The sequence below is a fragment of the Ananas comosus genome, linkage group 7 (assembly GCF_001540865.1).
Source record: "Ananas comosus cultivar F153 linkage group 7, ASM154086v1, whole genome shotgun sequence".
Taxonomy (NCBI): Eukaryota; Viridiplantae; Streptophyta; class Magnoliopsida; order Poales; family Bromeliaceae; genus Ananas; species Ananas comosus.
Window position 1 is genome coordinate 5,673,791 of NC_033627.1, and position 16,375 is coordinate 5,690,165.

Below are 16,375 nucleotides of genomic sequence, written 5' to 3' on the forward strand. Positions count from 1 at the left end.
AAATTAAAAAAAAAAAAAAAAAAAAGTCCCTTCTAGAATCTCTCCAAGAAAACGAAAAGAGAGCACATGGGGCTGCCGTGCGTGCATGAAAAGAACGTCCATTGTCTCTCTCTTAGACTTTTTTATTTTTTTTCTCGAGTGGTCATGAGGAAATTCTGTCTTTGATGAACCATCCAAGAGGACCAAGACCACGTCACAATGGTGGGACTCCCCATGTTTCCTCCCTTCTCTCTCTCCATATATATCAAAAAATATTAATTTTTAAATGGTTAAGATCATGTAACAATTCAACTGGCTAACAATAATAAATCGTTGAACTCGCGGATCAAAATTATTTTAGAGCTGGCCCGGCCTTCAGGATCAGAATTATTTTTTTATTCGATATGGGACTATTGGATCAGAATTAATAGGCAATATAAGATTCCAGAGTAGGTCCGTCAAAATCAGAATTATTTTTTCATCCGATATGAGATTTTAGAGTAGGCCCGTTAGAATTATTTTATCATCCGATATTGGACTATTGAACCAAAATTATTAGGCAATATGAAGATCAGAATTATTTTTTTATCCGATATGGGACTATTGGATCAAAATTATTAGATAATACGAGTATGGGACTATTGGATATGGGACTATTCGACCAAAATTATCAGATAATATGAGATTCTAGAGCAGGCCCCATAATGAATTATTTGCATAGTACTTAACTCTATTGGATATGGTACTATTGGACTAGAATTATCAGGCAATGTGAGATTCTAGAGCAAGCCCGTCATAATCAAAATTATTTGCATAGTACTTAGCTCTTACATTTCCTACTGTTATTTGACTCTATTGGATATGGGACTATTGGACTAGAATTATCAGGCAATGTGAGATTCTAGAGCAAGCCCATCATAATCAAAATTATTTGCATAGTACTTAGCTCCTACATTTCCTATTGATATTTGACTCTATTGGATATGGGACTATTGGACTAGAATGATATTTGACTATAATACTAATTATAACTACTCGATCCACTAGCAATAATAACGTTCAAAATGTTTAAGTCAAATTATTATTTTTAGGGTACGAGATCTCATATATTTGAATCAGAATTATTTTTTCATCCGATATGGAACTATTGGGGCATTATATATCACCACAAAGTTATTTAATTGTATATAGTTACAATTGTATATAGTTGTTACTACATGTAGATTTAAATTGATGTTCGATTTTGTTGCATTTGAATGGAATGTGCTCAAATTGGTCACAATTCTAATTGGAGAAAATAGTTTTAAATAGGAATTGAATAATCTTATTTATGTAATCATCTTTTAAATAAACATTTTTTTTTTCTTTTATATATACCTCGGGTAATCTTATAATCTCATACATAAAGTGATATAGTTTATAATTATAATTCTCAACTGCATATTAACTACACAAAAATTATTTGTAGCGGTAGCTTATTTTACTGCATTCAAAAATAAAACAAAATGTACACAATTACAATTATTATATTTCTAACTATATAAATCTCTAGTTATACTATATTTATAACTAATTCAACCAAACGACCTTTATAATGAAAAACAATTGATATTTATCTTTTAAAGCTCAAATTGAGAAGTGGAATCATCCTCCTTATACATACAAATTAAAATTCTATATTCTAGCGAATTTAGCATTATTATTATGCGTCACCCTAATAAGGCATGTCAAATTAATTTTGATAAAAATATAGAAAATTTATTTGAACTATAAATCATTTTGATTCGACTATTCTATCTTTCAAATTTTTGATTTTATCACCCAACCTTCCAGTTTATTTGATTTGAGTAAGTTAACAATATTTTGACTTTAAAGTTTTAAACTAATTGCCTATTTTAATAAATTTATAATTGTAAAAATTATATAAGTATACTTACTAAACTTATAGAGATAAAACGCCATATTCAAATTTTAAAATCAATGTGCCATAGACTGATTCAAATCAAATAAATTGAAAATTTTGGTAGCCAATTCAAAATAGTTCTTAAAGTTCAGATAAATTATGCTTACCATTAATTTTTACACTGACTAAATTTTAAGGACAATTTTAAACTGAATAAGCTTTTAAAATGGAAATAAATTTTGGATCAAATTTGAATGACCAAATTTTTAACCATCTCTTTAAGCACCTCCAAAAATTTCTAGTTCAAGCTAATTTCAGAGTAAAAGAGAAGTGGGCCTGTAATTGCACAGTTGTTCTTTTGTTTTTTTCGGGACATAAAATTGGAAATTTTCAAACATCTTACGCCCAAGTGGACTTAAGTTTTTTTTTTTTTTTTTTTTTTTTTTTAAAAAAAAAAAAAAGGAAGAAGAAGAAGAAGAAGAAAAGGACATGGCAAGTAGCTAAATGATGACCCTCAGATGAAAAGGGTATGAGATATGTACCTCCACTTTGAAATATACTAGTAATATTCCTCAAAGTTTATAAAACTTCTACTTACACATTAAAAAAGAGAGTTCATATTTTATACCCGCATCATATAATTGTGATAAGTAAAAAAATAATGGCCTTTGAATAAAAAGAGTGTAAGATGTATATTTTATTTTTGGCAGTATTATTCAAAGTTGAAATATCCATATATGCTGTAAATACGCTAAAAATTGGATGCAAATCATACTGCCCACACATCAAAAGATGAAAAGTTGCCCACTGATCACATTGATGTGACTAGTGGAGAAAACTCCACTCTTAGACGGGTGAGTTATAGTATAGGATCTTATACCCTGGGTGCATCCCTAACATTGCTCTCTTTTTGAAGCCCATGAACTTTTCATTTTTCTTTTCTGAGTTTTTATATTTGATTGTTCTAAAATTTTGTCAAATTTGATTGCTCTATTAGTTATTAAGCACCAACTGACCTAGTTTTTTTTTTTTTTTTTTTACTAAAAAATTAAAGCCATTAAATTTGGTAAAAATCTCTACTAGGTTTGATATAAAAAATATATATATACATTTTTTGACTAAAATCATTCTATTTAAAAAAGGCTTAATTACACCCTACTCTACTACAAAGCAATTTATAGGCTTTTTTTTTCATTTTATATGCTGTGCTATTTTTTTTTTAAAAAAAAAACACCATTATATTATTATATTTTTTAAATCTCTACATTGTATTTTAAAATTTTTTTTTCCATCTTAAATTATTTTATTTTCTCATAAATATCAGTAATTTTTTTTCTTGCTAATTTCTATATTACTATTAATAAATCTATTATTTCAGGCAAAATTTAGCAAATTTATTAAGAAGCACCCATTAAATTGTAGATAAAATATAAAATGACTATCTATAATAGACTCATTGAATACTTTTATTAAGTTGTTTTCAACTATTTTTTTATTGGTTTTATATATTTTATTATTTTTTGTGTTAAAATGAGCTAAATAAATGCTCCACCACATTCGATCAGTATTTGTTATTAACTTTTATTTAAAATTAAAGATTTATTGCTTATAATGTAATATTTGAAAAAAAGATAATTGTGTTTGAAGAAAAAAATAAATCATATAATATAGAAAGTGAAAAAAAGAAAAACCTTTAAAGTGCCGTCTTTAGAAAACTGAAAGTTGAGTGGTCTTTATCAAAAATAAGAAAAGCAATGCCACACATACGCGCCAAAGAGAGTGTATGACACCTCATCTATTATAGTGTAGAAATTTTTATACTAGTCACATCAATGTGATTAGAAAAATTTATTTCACTGTAGATGAGTGTAATGTATATTATACATCTCTTTCGGGAGGCCATTTTCGAACAAGCTGTATATAAAGTGAAGGTAAACGAGCTGTATATTATACACCCCTTTGGGGAGGCCATTTTCGAACAATTTTGGAGTAGGCAAAATTAAGCATTTCACTTACAGTAATTTGCCAAGTGTAGGATGGTCTCCCAAGGATTGCAGTAAGTCGAATATTCTAGAAGAAGCAGGGTCAAATATACTCATCATATAAAACACCGCAAATTGAACATTTATATGTTAATTTGAGAAAGTGATATCAAAAATTAATAAATAGGATCAAATCAATCAGATTTTGGTCGGTAAATATTTGACCGAATTCAATAAATCTGTTTACCCTTATAAAAACACTATTATCTGTGGATAGCATTTACCCGGTAATTTGGTGTACACGGCAAAGTCATTTTCTTTGGAAAACCAAAAAGATGAAGTCACCTCGAAAGCAGAATCCATTATTTCACCAAATAGTGGTTACCGAAACCTCGTAACAGACAAAAAGAAAACTCCTAAAACCCACAGTTACGAAAATCAAAATAAAACAAAGTAAAGCAAAATAAAATAATTCCTAGAGCACAAGCAAAATAAATAATTCCTATTAATTTTAACTTAATTTGTCATCCTTTTTAGTTACCGCTAAATCACTTAAGAAAGGTTTCAGTTTGTCATTTTGTTAGATATTATGGCCCAAGACCAAACCCTGCAAAAAGCCAGATCCAAATCCAAATCAAGCCCATATGGACAGCTTTGTTCAATCAATCCCTAGTGTGCCAAAGAATACCGACATTTTACCAAGTTGTCTTTGGCAAATTGCAGCAGCGCTTCTAACTGAAGCAGAGGCACACGCGACAACAGGAACAGGGGCACACATTCTGCATGAAAGTGTACTAGCTGAGATTCGCATTAATTGTAGCTTCGCGCCAAAGCAATTACCGATTGCCTGAATTTATCCCGTATGCCATGCATTACTCAGTTTTATGATTACCGCATACAACTAAAAGGGAAGTACATACAACAATGGAGGTAATAAGGAGCTTTCCACTTTATCAAACAAGACTCAATTCGTCTAGAGTGCTCTCTACTTTGTTGACAGGCGCCAGATTCTTACGGAGCGCGGCCAATTCTTCACCGGCGCTGCAAATGTACGCGGCAGCTTGTCGGCCGGAAAGAGTCGCCCCTTCCATGCTGTCTATGTAGTCCTGCAAAAGAGAGGAAAAGAAAGAAAAACCCTCACTGATACATTCAATAATAATAATTAGCATTTTAGGGACATTCCACTTGAGACTCTTGATTTTCCCAAATAAGAGTTCTCTGTAGAAGCCCAAAAAGCCACATACAGATCATAGGGAAAATGAATGTGACTAATAGTTTATCACTTTCCCGCATGTTATGTGCTTCAGTGGCATGTCTTTCAAAAGGCAATATAAAACTCAGAAATGATGCCCTAATTTATCGAGGACTAAAGGGGTTGCAATGGCATATAAGAAAAGACAATTTTTTACATAGCAGCAACACCGCTATCTAGTATATATTTTAGCATTAGTTGATTTTACCATGCCATTTCTTACCTGTTCACTGCATGATCGTATGACTGGAGAGGAGAAAGCATTAGTTCTAATTACTCTAATTTCACTAGCATATTATTATACATATGGTTTAGGTGTGATCAAACAAATTAAAACTATTGATACATAATTGGACGAAATCTCTGGAAGTTGGGGTTTGTCAGCAGGTCAAAGTTCCCTCCAAGATTTATTTTGAAAAGAACTATAGAAGCTTCAACACGAGAAGGGTAGCAAGAAAGATTAGTTTACCAATAAAAGAACATATATCTGCCCATAACAGTACACCTGATCTGTTGGTACTTCAAAAATTCTTCGCAAAGGAGTACATTTTTAAGCGGCGACAATGCAAAGTATTACAAGAAAATAAAGGGCCATTTTGATTGATGAAGTTGCAATGCAGCCAAAATCAAGTTTACTAAGAGTAGAGACGTTAGTTTTGCCATTCATCATAAAGAGAACGAGAAGATTCAGTAGGTAACCATAAGCTTAAATTCTGAATAAAAAAAAAAACCCGTTGAAATGATCCAAAAGTCATCTTTCGTCGGTCTTGCGACCGTACTCCCCAGGCGGAGTGTTTCACGCGTTAGCTGGGCCCTTGATCCGCGTAGAAAGACCCACAATCTATATAGCCTACAACTTGACAGCGAATCTCTCCAGTATTATCCTAGTTGATGACCAGACCAATATTTTTTACTCTCACCAAACATGATTTTCAACCAAACTACAATTACATTAATCCAAATACCCCTTAAAACCCGACAAGCTGACAACCCAGATGATTGACAAGTTTAAGGACTACTAGTTTTATACCAGTATTTTACTGTGACTTCAACTTAATCAGTTAGTCATGTTCATGTACTACACAGCACAAATTAATTTTCATATTTTGTCTGGAATATTCCTGAACAAGTTAGAAGATTTCAATATGTTCCCAGCATTGTCCTTCTCCACTAAGTTAACACAAGTAAATCATGAAGAAACAGTCCTGTGGCAATATGGTTTTTTGAGCATATCTGAATTGACTATAGAAGTAGAGAAATTAGTAGGAAAGATGAACTGAACAATATACCAAATTATCGCAAATAATTGTGGCAACATACCAAGACCCTCTGATCCATGAAAAAAGTTTAAATATAGAGAGTAGTTACAGAAACAAATATGAAATAAGTATTCAATTACCTGCTTCGTGTAAGAACCAGCAAGGAAGAAATTTTTAACCGGCGTCTTCTGATCAGGTCTATATGGATCAATTCCAGGAGCCTCTCGATAAAGAGATTGCCCAATTTTGACCACTGAAGACCATATAAGCTCCAAACCTCGAGATGAAGGGAAAAGATCTAAGACCTGAGAGAAAAGATCACAGACCAACAAAGCACCAGACATGACATTGTGAAATGCACAATTTTAGTAGTAAGAATAGCGGCAGCTAGCATCCTACATAAAGGTTCATCCACATGCACCATGGACATGGCGCACTCAAAGGATGGAAGAGATGTTGTTAACAACATATCGCCTCGTTTCAATAGTAAAGTTGTATATGGACCCTGCTGAAGACTCCCATTTAATATAGTATCAACTGAATTCTGGGTCAGTTTTGGCTACTGGAGGTAAACAAACTTCCATATCTGTTGATACTTGAGATTGAAACAGCCATATATTGACATGAGCAACACTCTTTCTTAGTCACTAGTTCTTAAGATCCAACCTATCATAAATTATAAGAGTCCAGACTTATGGGCTTAACCATAAAACATATAGAAGGTCAATTCCTAGCTTCAAGAATACCATCGAATCTTGCAAACTTTAATCAATACCCAAGCCCAGCTGCAAGTATGCTACTAATTGCTAACAAGTTCTAAATAAAGTAAAACTTTCAATATATCTACTAACCTGCTTTTGAACTCTCTCTATAATTTCTTCATTAGGCAATGGCATGTAAGGATCTCCAGGTGTCAGTACAGCTCTAGCGAAAAGATACAATTGGTTTTAGGCAGTAATGGAAATAGTTAAAGCATAAATGGCATAAGAGTATCATACATTTCACAGCGATAAAGTTAAAAGATTACAAATGTGATGAAGATACGCATCAAAAAGTCCAAATTGCATTATCCAAATGAGAGATCTTAAAGAAAGGCAAAAAAAAAAAAAAAAAAAAAAAAAAAAAAAATCACGACAGCTGTAATGGAACTCTTCAGTTTTTTCTGCAGCTCAAAGTTATACACGCCAAGGAATTCTTTCATTGGGGTAAACAAGGGATAACTCAAAGTTATTCCCTAAAACAACAACAAAAGTTTATGGGTAAGACCTTAAGTCTAGGGATAACCCAAGTTGGCCTTTGTCTCCATTTTCATTATTTACGGTATTATCATGTTTTCCTTCATGCTCTTTAGCCTTCAACATCTAAAGCATTCATTCTGCTGGGGTTTTCTGAATTCTGTTACATTTTAGTTAGTTCTAAACCATATCTTTCTAACTACTATCATTTCTAGGTTCAATCTAGTGCATTCCATAAATAACTATTAGGAGAAAATGTGGATCCATTCCTATTGGTATGCATACCCTACTTGAAAAGAGATTGACCTTAAAAAAAAATTTAAGTGTCATATCAATTTTTTAATTGATCTTGGTGTGAAGCTTTATTGTGCAAAATTCCTACAACAAACATTATCATATTAACCACATAAATTCCCCACACCATAGCAGTTATATGCTAGCTAAAAATGAAGCTCGCACCACCATGTAGAATGAATGCAATTGCTTAGAAAGAAATCCAATTCCAATAAGTATCTAAATTAAAATTTGGATGGCATTTAAGGACTTACTGACATCTAAGAAGTAAGAGCAAGGAGAATAGTGACAGTAAACAGTAATGACCTTATTTGTGTCAATATTAGACGAGTTTGATAGTTGGCCAAATGATAAAACTAATTCTAAGAAAACTAGAATTCAATTGCTAAATCCAACTTGAAACTTGCCACAAAATGGCTACATATCATCCAAAGAAAAAGGAACTTGCTACAACTATCTTACTGGATTAGGGAACCTTGTCCTTCAATGTAATAATCTTCTGGTGATGAAAGTGCGAGGTCAGCAAAACAGGAGAAGTCTGCATCTGGAGTATAAAGTAGATTATCCAACCCTACAGCTTGTTTAAGCTGCCTGGACACAGAGGGAGAAATGATAAGAAAGCATATGAAGAACCCGAAAGCAAAAAAGTTGAACACAAAATCAGAGGCCTTCATATATATACCTGCAAAATCATCTTACTTGTATACCTGCATAGAATCTGAATTTTCATAAGTACGCCCTTGGGATTGTAGTTTCTTACAATTAAACCCTTAAAGTTGGGAAGCTGTCTGATTCATGTGGAGAGTAATCGAGTACCCGAATAGCTTTTAAAGTGGGCTTTAGCATAAGCACGAGGGTATATACCGCGGAAGCTATGTTTTTGAAGGGCATATGTAAATTCAGATTATGCCGGCTTACACATAAACAGACAAATTCGTAGTATAAACTTCGAACATAAATACTCTCTAAAATGGAAAGATATACAAATTATGTCATGTCCACAGTAAGTCAGTAAAATCAGAAATAAAACAACAATTGCAATCTGAGATCACTCAGTATTTCCAGATAGCTTATAACAGTGTTACCTTGATTTCTCAAAATCTTTTAGCTCGGTAACCCATCCATTGTACCGTAGCTGAACAGTGACAACAGGAACTCCAACTAAGTTATAGAGCTTGTCAAACATATCCCATTCCCTCCACTGTGATGGAATCAGCTTTTTTATTCCAGGGACATCACATGCTGCCATTAGAACGTCAAACTTTTGGTCATTCACATGTTTAAGAAATTGTAGGAAATAAAAAAGGAATAACAACAAACCTGCAACATATGCATCAGCTTGGATAATTTTCTTGCTTGTAGCCTAGCAAATCAAACATAATGAAACTGGAGTCAGTAGAAGTGTAAAATATTAGAAATAGCAGAAGAAAAATATATGCAGTAAAATTAGGGCAGTAAAATTAACAATTGTGAATCTTGTTGGTAACATGCCAATATTAATGCAGAAATTTCAGATTGCTGATATATAGCTCAAGGCGGACAGCATTGTTATAATTCCAATACAAAATGGTTAGGCATTAAGCAACTGGTGTCTACTCCTAGTTTCAGATGTTGGCCCTGATTATAAGCATATTTACCTCCAGAAAATAACTATTGCAGCACATACTGGACCATAGGCTGCAGTGTGAACTTCAAAATATAACAGACCAGTGTATCAGCACTAAGGTTTTTGTATCTTGAACTAGACGTAAATTCATAACAGCAACAAGTTATTTCCCACATTGTGCCATTGTAAGTCAATGGCACCACTATGTATAGTCAGAAAATCCTAAGCATGTAGAATAATGTGACTACAGCAAATTGCCAAAATTTTAAGAAAAGAAACAGAAACCATGGGCCATAAAGGATGAAATCCAAAACAGCAATTTTTGGTTGACAACAACATATAAAATAATCACATTATGTAGAAGATCATTTCTCTACAGTGCAACTAATCTCGTCATCTACAGTTTGAACTTGGAATCAGATGCTGGGTCAGAACAACTGACAGGCTTAAAATAACTTGAAAATATGAGGACTTTTGCCTTAATCAGCTGTAAAGACTATTATGCAAAGAGCAACTAAAAGCCAATTAAACAAACAAACAACAAATGGCCAAATTATTCTGCAACTAGCATTTAAACTAATAAGAGCTTATCAAGGGCCTGAAACAAAATTCAAAAATTGTCAGTGATTCTATACACAAGAATAACCATATACTACTTTTCAATTAGTTGAGCTTTCGTCTCCGTGGATTCATTTTTTCAAATGCATGAAAGAGGCCTTTGAGATCACACCTACAAACAGAAGGTGCTTTGTGTGATCTCTTGCTAGTGTATCTAGTCAAACTCACGAATCTGGATACATCCTGAAAGTTAGCGATGCCATATTGTCAATGAACAACCTGTTGGGCGGTCACATATCACTTGCTATAATAATTTATCCACTGAATTTTATCAAACCATATAACACTCAAATTCCTTAAAAAATAAAAAGATTCACCTAGTGTCATTCCTACATATGATGATTTTGAACCTTCACATAGATCGCTAAAACTTCCTACTAACATAGCAGAACACTAGTTCTTATCAACCTTAGAAATGGCAATGCCTGTAACATGTGTCTCTCCATCGACCGACTTCTCATAAAGTATTTCTCTACATCCCCACCTCAGGTGAAATCTGCAGATGATATTCACAAAGATTTTTATTTTGATACAGATATGAAAAGTAGCAAATTTGCAGACATAACTTCTAAGTGACAAAGCATACCTCCCACCTTTATCTGTAATGTACTTCCTTATAGGGCCACTTAAGTAAACATCAGGAGAGCCCTTCAACATGCGCAACAGAGATGCCTCGGTTTTCGTGGCGAAGAGAGAAAAAATGGTAAGCATACAACGGGCACTAATATTGTCACAGTCAATAAATCCAAGGGCATAAGCAACAGGATCCCACATTCTCTGGATGCTCTTGCGAGTACCACCTTTGGATAAGAACCAGTCAGAGAAACTTATCTGGTAAAACACAATATATACAAGTTTTATCAACTTTCAGGAAAATAGGTCCAACATGCCTAGTAGAAATAGAAATGCATATAAAACACATTCATAATACACAAAAGGAAATATTATAGAAACCATAATAAGATTGTAATGTGAGAGAGAAATGATAAGACTTACTATAATTGCTAGTTAAAACTAAAATATGTAGAGAATTCAGCATATACTAATTAGAAGAGCATGTGCTTACGTCATCTAAGTTCCGTATATCGCGCATTGCACCATCTGGGTCAACAAGAGCCCGAACAACTGGACTTAGAGCAAGAGCCACAGCATTCCTTGCTTTATCATAAGGCTACAAAAAGATGATATGACAGCACAAAAGGAGTCATATGGTTAATAACTACATTAATAGAGTAGTTTTTCAGCAGTGATTTTGTGTGGTGCAAATAATTACAGACTAAATGCACGACTAAACCCATTCTCATATATCGTAGTACACATCACAAAATAACCATAATCTGTCCATTCTAGAATATTCTTACTCATAAAAGAACTGAGAACCTGCTTTCCTCATAGCAAAAAGAATGAGACATGAAAACCAACAGTCAGATATTAGATCACAAATAGTTGCAATTTTATTCCAGTTAACTGAAAACATATACGAGTGGAGGATAACTAACTAGCAGTGTAGTTACTAAAGAAAGACTTTTAGTAGGAAAAGAAAGGAGGTGTACATAGGGTAGAAATAACATTGCAAACACAAAAATCTTAATAGTTAGGCATTTTATCCAACTTCTTAGGATGATTAGGATGATGATAAGCTAACAATAATTAAAAGCAATAATAAGCACTATGATGGTAACTAGTAAACAAGGATTGAGGTGTTGCATGCCAGGTTTTGCGCACTGAAATGACATGTGACACGCACTTATGTCAAATGCCCGAAAAGCCTAGGCAGAACTCAGCACCCTAATCACTGCTATTAAGGAATGATAGTTATGATGTTGGCAATGGAAATTAAGGTGGTATTTCATCACCGGTTCTATTTATGGGCTTGAATAACAATGGGCCAACATCTAATCTGATGATATACTAAGACAAATAAAGAACTTAAACAAATAGTTTTCCAATGAACTGTGATAGCTACAAAAGGTCTGTTAAAATCACATGTTGAAGGAATCACCTTGAGTTGATTAGTTGACAAAAATGCACGTATACCATGTATCGGCGCACCCAATGGAAATCGAAAATCAAGTTCTGCAAATGGATTTCAAATAAGAAAAGCTTAAAGAAATGCACCAACAATCTGTAACTTTGGAATAAAACCTGCATAGGATTTTTCATTTTGTTACGGTACTTCAGAAAACCTACGATTGAATAATTGTCCTCACTGGGATACTTAAATCAATATTGTAATAAGGTTCATTTATTACAAGAATGTCTTTCAATCCCAAAAAAATGTCTCACCGCCAATTTCACCGCCTTTATTTACAAAAGTGTGAGTATGCTCCTTGACCAGTAAATTTTTCTCAGCACCTACCTGAAGCATGTAAAACATTCAAAGTTAACAAGAAGACACTGAAGCTATTCAACTAATATTTAGATAGAGATAAAAGCAGCAAGATTTCAACAATCACCAAATAAATTACTCAAAACAAAAACCAAATTGGACTAAGTGAATTCAGGAATATATACAGTATAATTGCTAATTTGGTGGCATTCACAGGAACAGATACGTCAGTAGCTTCAGTAAGTCAATTCCATGAGAAGTTGTCAGAAAAAGAAAGGCTATGAACCTTATACTTAAACTATCAACAGTACCAATTGACACTAATATCTTCAAAAGGTCAGGTGATACAGTAATTACAGATGAAAATTTCAATATCAGCAATGCTACTGCAGTACATGCTTTGCTTCCAGGACAATGAACAAGAAGGTAATTTACTATACAAATAAATTAGTTTAAGAAGATATCAGAAGAAAGATAATGATGTTCATCTTTGAGCTCTGGCATCTGGTGAAGGAAAAGAGAAAATAAAAAGAAAAAAGAAAACTTGAGAGGAATAACTACCACTGAAAGAAAGAGACCCAACAACGCTCAGAAGTTAGACCAAGCACTACCACTGATATTATGACAAACGACGGCCATCATTCACCTTTTTCATGAGACGGAAAAGATTGTTGTAGCATCCGAAAAACACATGCAGTCCCATTTCAATATGGTTTCCGCGCTTATCCACAAACGAACCAACTTTGCCGCCAATAAATGGCCGGGATTCATATATGTCAACCTGCAGACGCCGAAGCCACACCATAATTAAATGAAGAAACATTAATCCACACACCAATCATAACAGAACGAAAAGTTAATTCAACAAAAAATCTGGAAAAAGTAATTAAGGCCCCACTTGATACTGTTGTCTTTTTTTTGGCTTTTTTAGAGCATAAATTCTGGATGATGGTGTGTGCCGATAGTTGAGACTTACACATGTAGTAGGGTTTGTCTGGCAACAAAAGACACAAAAATGCAGTAGTATTGTTTTTTCCCCTATTCTTTCTTATTTTTAAAGAATACGTCTTTCCGCATCCAAACCGGCGGTGTTGCAAGCAATCCAACGATGACAAGAATAGCTGAGTCTATCCGCCAACACATCCCACCACACAAAATTTATGTTTTGAATAAGAGAAGAAAACGCGACAACACCAAACAAGACCTAAGAAATCATTATAGATCATCCGAATTATTATAACCTCATGTCCTTGATCCAAAAGCTCCACCGCAGTCGACATCCCAGCGAGCCCGGATCCGATAATTGCCACTCTAAGCTTTGGCCCTCTGTAGTGCTCCGGTTCCGGCGGAAACAACCCTTTCGGAGCTGCGAAGGAAACACAATTGCAAACTAAATCGACATCCTAGTGCCCAATTGACGCTCTATAGTGATCAGATACTAAAACAAGAAGCTCAATTCTCAATCACGCTCAAAATTGCGTAACCCAAAACGGCAAAATCAAACCAACATAAAACAGGAACTAATCAAATCGAAAGTTCAAGTATATTATCAAATACTAGTAGTAAGAGAACTCGAGCTCACCATTAACACTCATATCCGAGACGTTGTTATCCAGCGACGACCGAACCGCCACCACCGACCGCGGGGGCTTCGGTCGCCGCACCATGGACGTGGCCGGAACGAAGGCCGAGGAGCACGAAGCGATCGCCATGGGAGGGAAGAGAGGGCGAGAGAGAGAGAGGAGGGAACCAAACCCTAGCTCCCCTCGAGAATATAAAGTAGTGTTGGTGTTTGCAGCGGTGGGAATTAGGGTTTGGGAGGAGTATCAGAGAGAGAGGAGATGCCTATGGTTTGCTCTTTGTCGCGGCACTAGTGTGGGTTTGTTAACGGAAACAGGAGGAGCAAAGGAAGGAGCAAAGGAAGGGAGGGAGCATGAAAGAAAGAATCACAACATTGTTATTATTGTTGTTATTATTATTGTTATCCTCCACGCCACATACAACGCGTGTCCATTTATTGATTGTACATATTATTATAGTAGTTAATTAATTAATAAAAGGTTTGAGTTGAGACTTGAGAGGGGGAATGGAAAAGATGGAGCGTTGGGAGGAGGAGGAAGAGGAGGCGTGGGTGGCGTGGTTGCTTGCGGAGTCGTCGGTAGTGCGCCTTATCTTTTTTTATCTTTCTCTTGGTTTGGTCGGCCGGAGCTTGGAAGTGGGAGCGCCACCTCTTCCTTCACTACTACCAGATGATGATGATGATGTGAATATAGACGAAAGTGAGGATAGTTTGCATTTCTCTAAATTCCTGAATTTTTTGTATTTTTTTTTTTCAATTGATAACAAAAATTTTAAAATATATTTAAATTATTTTATATAAAATAAAAAATATTCTATGTGCTTTTTTTTTTATTGAGAGAAAGGTAACATGTTAGCTGTTTTATTTTTTTTTTAATAAATAAATTTAATTGAAAATGAGGCAGAGAGCGGAGGATCTGCTGACGACGGAGAGAGAGAAAAAAAAAAAAGTCGGAGAGAGATGGGGTGGAGGATCTGTCAGACGAAGGTGGAAGGCAAATAAGAGATGGGCGGAGAAGAAACACATGAAAAAGAAGTGAAAGGAGAAGAAAGAGGAGGAAGAGGAGAAACAACGTAATTTTTACCCAAAAAGTACAACTTTTGTTCAAAGAGTACAACTTTCGTCCAAAAAAGTATAATTTTTTTTTTATTAAAGAGTGCAAGTTTTTTTTTTAAAATAGTACAATATTTTTCTGAAATAGTGCAACGTTTCCTTAAAACATTGCAACTTCATCATTCTTTTCTTTTTTCTCTAATTCTTCATTTTTATTGTAGAAAAAAAGTATTTTTCTTTATGTTTTATTCATTATTCTTTATATTTTTTACTTTCTGTATTTTTTTCCCCTCGCTTCCCCTCTCACCCGTACAAAAAAGTATTTTTCTTTATGTTTTATTCTTTATTCTTTATATTTTTTTACTTTCTGTATTTTTTTCCCCTCGGTTCCCCTCTCACCCGTACTTGCTTCGAGTTCTCCTTCTTCGACCCGGTGTCGGTGCGGGCGCCGGCGAAGGCGGAGGAAAAGGATGCGGCGCTCTCCTCGTTACTATGGTGGAGGGTCGCGGAGGCGACAGAGATGCGTCAAAGAGAAAAAAAAAAGAACTAAAGAAAAAAGAAGAGGAAGAGGATGTGGCGTTATCCTCTTTACTATTGTAAAAGAAGCGGGGAGACGGTGAAGGGAGGTCGGAGAAAAACAAAAGAGAGTCGTGGCGCTCGATGGTGTCGGAGGCTAGGAAGGTGGAGGGAGAGTGTGCAGGCGAGGGCGAAGGCGAGCGGGACAGAGGCGAGGCGGGCCGCTTCCGCTCCCACTACCTTCTTCTGAGAGAAAGAAGAAAAAAAACGAGAGAAAAAAAAGAAAGAGAAAAGAAGAAAAAAGGGGTATTTTGGTTAGTTTTCTGAAAATTCGGCTCGAAAATGCAAAATCGAAAATAGTGGCCTACTTTTGCAAAAACTAAAAACTAGTAGATTTTACCGACCGTCCCTAGGGCATTTGTGGTTGCCCGTAAGTGAAACAATAAAAGTGGTATTTTGGCAAAGTAAAATTATTTCGATTGTTTGGATTATAAGTGACTTTTGAAAAGTGAACCCATGAAGTGGATTATAACTAAAATTTACTTTTTTGACTTCGGCAAAAAAATTTTGAAGTCGTTGAAAGTGGGCCGCCTACTCCACGCGACTTAGGAACCGCATCCAAAAATCTTCTTCCATACATATACAAAAAAAAAAAAAACCCACCGTATCTTTACAAAAAAAATACCAACACATCTTAAAAAAAAAAAACAAAGAAAGATACGTGCCTTATTCCATACCATTTACAAAAAAAAGAAAAAGAAAAAAAAAAC

At 34.6% G+C, this 16,375-nt stretch overlaps 1 protein-coding gene across 1 annotated transcript; it reads right to left on the bottom strand.

Annotated features, from left to right (window-relative positions):
* LOC109712680 (zeta-carotene desaturase, chloroplastic/chromoplastic) lies at nucleotides 4,364-14,704 on the bottom strand. The gene is made up of 14 exons (XM_020236407.1): nucleotides 14,040-14,704; nucleotides 13,699-13,823; nucleotides 13,104-13,238; nucleotides 12,415-12,487; nucleotides 12,131-12,204; nucleotides 11,195-11,299; nucleotides 10,715-10,959; nucleotides 10,537-10,624; nucleotides 9,225-9,267; nucleotides 8,990-9,146; nucleotides 8,367-8,495; nucleotides 7,227-7,299; nucleotides 6,516-6,680; nucleotides 4,364-4,970 (listed from the first exon to the last, which is right to left on the bottom strand). The coding sequence occupies exons 1-14, from the start codon at nucleotides 14,167-14,169 to the stop codon at nucleotides 4,818-4,820; spliced, it is 1,695 nt and encodes a 564-aa protein (XP_020091996.1). The 5' UTR covers nucleotides 14,170-14,704; the 3' UTR covers nucleotides 4,364-4,817.